The sequence below is a fragment of the Propithecus coquereli genome, unplaced genomic scaffold, assembly GCF_000956105.1.
Source record: "Propithecus coquereli isolate 6110/MARCELLA unplaced genomic scaffold, Pcoq_1.0 Scaffold66, whole genome shotgun sequence".
Lineage (NCBI taxonomy): Eukaryota > Metazoa > Chordata > Mammalia > Primates > Indriidae > Propithecus > Propithecus coquereli.
In genome coordinates, this window is record NW_012152618.1 from 1,753,491 (window position 1) to 1,759,619 (window position 6,129).

Consider the following 6,129-nt stretch of genomic DNA (forward strand, 5'->3'; position numbering starts at 1 on the left):
ACTGACTTTCCCAGTTTCCCCCTCTACTACCTGGTCAGCCCCAGACGTAGCACACTGATGGCCGTGGCGGTGGCAGAGCAGGCACTGGTGAACACCTACTAGCACACAGCTGTCTGGCTTTCAGCTACCAAATTACCCTTCTGCAGATGAGAATCCTTTCATCCACCTTTTCTTTCCGTAGATTTAGCCTAAACCTGCTAATAAGAGCTGGAGATGAAAAGAAGTAGTTCTGCCAGACAAAAAGATATAAGACTCCGAGTAACGAGGGAGGAAGGTGTCTGGTCTTACAAAAATTGAGAATAGGCAGTCATTAATTATTGAGATTTTATATTCAATGGCTTCTCCCTTCCTCCATCTCCTACACCTGTTCCTTCTGGGGTTGATGACTGTTTATGTTGCCTTGAGGAAATAATGAGGGCCAGTTTCTGGGGGACTGGTGAAGATAAGTATGAGACCTTTATCTTGGCCAAAAAAAAAAAAAAAAGAACAGAGAGAGTAAAGTAAGTGAGAACAATTAAGTGAGGTAATTTAGAACAATCACCTAATTACCTAAGCAGGTTTACTCCTCTAAGAGTGCACTTTTTATCTTAATCACCTGGAAAGCTTTTTTTCCAAATCGCACAGGTCTTGATACCGTCCCTGCAGCCTATGGCTCAGGGGGTGTGGGTGGCTGCGCAGCCCTGTGGATTTATAAAGAGCTGCCCTGTTGCTCCCACTTCTTTTTCAGACGAACATTCTTAGATATGTCCAGACAGTCTCCCTGGCTATCGAGCTACAGTCATCTTTTCACCCTGGACTTTAGATCATTTTTCACTTTCTCCTCCTACATTCTTGTCGAGGAGGTTCAAATTCTATCAGGATACTGCTGGTTTAATTAGATTCTCAGACTCAAAACGCCATAATCCTGGGGAGGAAAAAAAAATCCCTGTGTGAATTATGGCGTCTATAAAACTGCAGCTATGGCGCCACCTGCTGTAAATTATGGAAACCAGGAGGGTGAATTGCCTATTTATGGAAACCTAAAATGCTTCCTGGGACCCAGGGAAACAACCTGAAACAACAAAGGCAGTGGAAATTCGGCACAAAGCCGACAAAATATGACATAAGTGAGGAAAACTCATCTCAAGAGAGAATACAGACTTCACCCTGTGCGAAGGAAATGCTAAAGAGGCTGTCATTCGGAAGGGATTATCTTTTGAGAACTAAAGAAATGAAATCTTTCCATTTTCTATTCCATACTTCTTTCTTGCTGACTGGCTGGTTTCCATAAGGCTCCACTTTGAAAGCGCACTACTGTAGGTGATCAATGACATTTTAAGTTTTGTTGGCTTTTTAAGGAAGCCTCTGCACAAGGACTAGTAGAAAGCAAATTAAAAGGGCGGCATGTGGACTCTAAAATGTAAGGTTCATCTAGGTGATGCAGCCTCCAATGTGAGAGTTTTTAAGGACAAGAAGCAGGATATGAGCTTGTGCAAAGCAAAAGAGACTCCTGTCTGGTTAGACTGACGGGCAGCAGTACATCCTTGTGAATGACATGGGAGCTGCAATGTGGCCGGTGTCTCCTGAGTTTTCTCTTGCAAGAAGGAAACACCTAAGTTCCATACTTATGATGCCCTCCCCTCACCCCAGTCAAAGGCAAGAGGGTAAGTTTACTGTCATGTGTACGGATATAAAAATCTACACCATAGCTGGTCACAGACAGTCTCAGCCATAAGGACAGAAATCCCTCAAACTGAAGACAGTCTAGGCTCTAGGTAAGTCCATAGTTCAAAACATCGAGAGGTCTTATTTCCTCATCTGAATGTGAGGCAAATTTCTCATCTTCTGTATTCATGTCGTGCGTAATTGGGCAAAATCAACCAGGTGGAGGCAGTTGTCTTCCCAAAGAAAATTAACAAGAGCAATGGAAGGACACTGAGAGTGAGGTTCGAAACGCAGTCACGTGAGCATGCTGTGATTACAGTTGGACAGGGTCCACTATGATGGCTACCTGGTGCCAGGAGAGACCGGCAAGTCGCAGGGGTCTCACTGTGGTATGAGAGGGGATCTCAGGTCACATACTGTTCCCACTACCTAACACACGCATGAATGTCACCAAAGAATCAACCCTACTTGATCCTCAGCATTTCACTGAACACCACACCGTCTGCGAGTAAGTGACCTAAATTGGCTTTCTGCCCTGAGGCTGGTGGATGTTGAGGTTTAGAGATATTGTCAGGAGTCTGTCCTGGAATATACGTGAATTTCCCAGGAGTCACTGTATGCAACACACCTGCAGTTAGTACCTTCTGCCCCTCCCTTGTGCCTGCTCCCTTCCCCGGCCTTGTGCCCCCGCTTTTGGGGTCACAGGGTGGAGAGGCTCTGGCTTGGTGGGTATTCAGGACAGCGCACAGAAGAGGAGATGAAAGATCGCTGAGGTATCCTCAGCCCTGGGCTTGGAATGGGCAGGTGGGGGAGGGGGAGAAGTGGGAGGGCATCGTAAACATCTTGATCTATGTCCATATCGACACCTTCCACTCTTTAGTATGATGTTTCATTAAAGAATTCTTTGTTCCCTGACCACTAGCCATCTAAAGTAAGTTTTCAATTGCAGTGTTTGAAGAATGATGTTCAATCAATTATTTTTGTAAAGTTTAGTATCATTAAACATTCTGTAAGTGACAGGAATACTGATCAGGTAATACTGATCTGCCAAAACTTCTGGAAATTCTGGGGTATTTTTTCTTGGAAGATCTTCTTAGAATGAGTTTAGCAGAGTTTCTAGAAAGGTGTTTAACATGTAAGTTCCTATTTATAAAGCGCTTGGGACAATACCTGGCACAATATCATTTATAGCAGGTGCTATATAAGTATTTGATAAATAAATGAATAATCTAAATTATAAGATTATGAATTTGTAACTGGAGTGGTATTTTCTTCCATTTGAGGAATTAAGTTTGTGGATGAATGACTGTGAACATCTCAATTCTTTTAGCTTTAACATTCTGTGTCCTCCATATAGGTGACTAGCACGTGGAAATCACAAAGTCATACACAACATCTTCAGAATGGCAATAATGGCAGGAATTATTGAAGATTATGAATTATTTTCATACAAGTAACACTATTTGCTTTGCTGTCAGCTATGTACAGGCCTATGAATTAAAAGCTTTTTTTCCCCTTTCTTCATTCTCTCTCTAAAACATCCCTTTTGTTCCAGACCTTCAAAAATCTTATATTGACCTAGGAAAAGGGTATTAATTTTCATGTCAACAAGTTATTATGTATTCCCAATTTTTAACCTAGAATTCATTTGAGAGTTATTCTTTATTGTTTTTGAGATTTTGTTTTCTTCTTTCAAAAAGTTAGTAAGAGAACAAGAATGCCTAGAGAATAACAATCTTGTTGGAAGATCTCTAAATTAGTAATTAAAAGACTGAATATTTTCTTTAAGAGAGAGGAAGGATTGGCAATTCTATGTTTAATGATCCTTTATGATGAAGAAATTATTTTTAAATATGGCGAAACTTTTTTACACACATAAGAAAGACTCGATTCGGGTTATAAACGGCTCAAGAATGGTTAGGCAGTGGGCCAAGAATGTAACGTCAGGTTGGAGCAGAGCTTACCTCAGCCTCTGTTCTGTTAATTCCCCCAGGTCAAGCTATCTGAATGTTCTGCTCCCTCCTCCCTGCCAGGAAATAGTCCCTCTATATAGTTATACTTTTTTAACATGGTGGCTAAAAACTGTTTTAGGCTTTTAAAAATAAAATAAATAAATACATATGATTAAAAAATTCAGACAGGAGAAAATACCTATAATGAAAAGAATATAAAATTCTCCCTTGATCTGTGGTCCTCCTCCCCATAGGAATTCTCGTTAACAGTTTCCTATGAATAAATGCCTCCAAAAAATGTTATGCATATTCTAGCACATCTATAACATACATTCTTGCACGTGTGTATGTGTATAATCTTACACAATTAGGATCCTAACATAAAACTGATCAGGATCTTGCTTTTTTTTCTTTCCCAATTAAATGTAATTTGTGTGTCTCGCCATATCGGCATATATAGATTTCTCTCATTTTTAAATAGCTGCATACTTGTTATGGATTTACTGTAATTGATTTAATCAGGACTCTATTGATGATAATTTAGATTATTCCTAACTTGTGAGAGTGGCTGATGTCCTTGAACATACAGAGGCATATCTGTGAGTAAACCTTTAGGTAAATTACTGGCAGTGGAATTGACAGGTCAAAGGATACATATACTTAAAAATTTGATAGAGATTTCAAAATTTCTCTAAAATTTTGTGCCAATTCAAATTCCCAACAAGAGTCATGAAAGTGATGGTTTTCCTATCAATTCAACAACTGTATATATTTAATACTTAGCAAATCTGATAGGTAAAAGGTTTTTTTTCATTATTCTGTTTTTTCGTCATTTTGTTTGCATTTTTTTCATTATGATAGAGTGAGCATCTTTTCATGTTAATAAGCCCACTTAATTTGTTTTACTGTGAATTGTCTGGTCATGAAATTTGTTCACTTTTCTATTAGCTTATTTATTTCTTCTTATTAATGCGAGGAGGGCTTTGTAAATTAATGAAACTGGTCTTTTCTTATGGTGTTGAATGTATTTTTCCAAGTTTATCATTTGTCTTTAAGACTTTGCTTATCATTGTTCTTTTTTAAAAATTTTTCATGCTTTCATGGATCCTGGGTTTTATGTAATACTCAGAAAGACCTTTCCCCACTTAAAAAATATTATTATTATTTTAAGGAGTCAAATTCTGTCCTAATTGCTATTGTTTTTGTTTTTTTTTTTTTTTTGCACTGAACTGTTTGTTCTATTCAGAGTTTACTTTCAAGATACAGCAAGGTTGGGTATCCATTTTTATTACTGTTTCCCAAACAGCTCATCCATGGGACCAATGCCATTAATTGAATTTTTTTTCCATTTCATGATTTCAAAAAGCTACCTTTATCATATTTTAATTTCCATGAGTATATGCATCTATTTTTAGACTCTATTTTGTTCCATTGATTTATCATTCCTTAGTACAAAACTGTCTTAATTATTAGTCTTTGTAATATTGGTAGTCCTCTCTTATCAATCTTTTGTGGTGTCTATTTTTCCTGGAGTAATTTTAATCTCATTATGTCAGTCCTTTTTACTTATATCCCCATCCCCAATTATGTAGGTATTTCCATGAGGAGCTCCATTGAAGGATCCATCTCTTTTCAGCTAGCCACACATATTTTGTCTAATTTTCCCCTTCCCATCTAAGATCTCATGTATGGTAATTTCTGATTTGCCAATATCAGAGAGACAGGCTGTAGAATGGTGATATTAAGCCATATGAAAGCTTTAATATCCGATGACTTTGAAAATCAAGACCAAAGAGGAAATTTAAGTCAAGATACTCAGTATAAAAGCAAAAACTAGCAGTTCTATTAAGACATGTATTTTTGGACTTTAGTAACTTCATTTGAAGTCATTAAGGAAAACAAAAAAACAAGTCTTCAAAATGTTCTTCAGGAAATAATTTCAACTGCTGTCCTGGAATATGTAAACAACAGGCTTAAAGTGATGACATCACTCCTTCTAGTTCAAATTACGTTTATTCAGCAATTCTAATTATCAGGCTGTGCAGCAGATGGGGAAAATCAACAGGAATGATCCTTTATGTTCTACGAAATATGAAAATTGATTCTTTAACAAGCCACCCAACTTTTTTACTGTGTAGACGATTTTCTATTCTGCACCGTTAAAGAATAAATACATGATTGCTTAGATTGAAGACGCAGAATACTTTTTTCATTCATATGAGATAAAAGTTTATGAACTTACTGTTAGCATATCGTCACATTTCATATCTGGCGTATCACCATCTTCACTTTTATTGTAAAATTTTCTGAAAAAATTGAATGCCACCACAGTATACAGGTACACGACAACAGCTAATAAGCCGACTGTTAATACGAGCTGGAAAGCAATGTGACATTGAACATGTATTAAAAACACAGGACATGTGACTGACATATTTCACATTGTGTGGGAGGGGAGCGCTCTCGCGAGAACACAGCTGGATTTACTGACTAGAAGCTAACGGGATCCGTAACTTTATTCTTAGACCCCCAG

At 37.9% G+C, this 6,129-nt stretch overlaps 1 protein-coding gene across 1 annotated transcript in view; it reads right to left on the reverse strand.

Moving 5' to 3' along the window:
* Positions 1–6,129, reverse strand: part of RYR2 (ryanodine receptor 2 (cardiac)) — a 509,242-nt gene that overhangs the window by 9,768 nt on the left and 493,345 nt on the right. Inside the window, 1 exon segment of the mRNA XM_012660153.1 lies at positions 5,839–5,973. Within this exon segment, the coding sequence (XP_012515607.1) occupies positions 5,839–5,973 (135 nt within the window).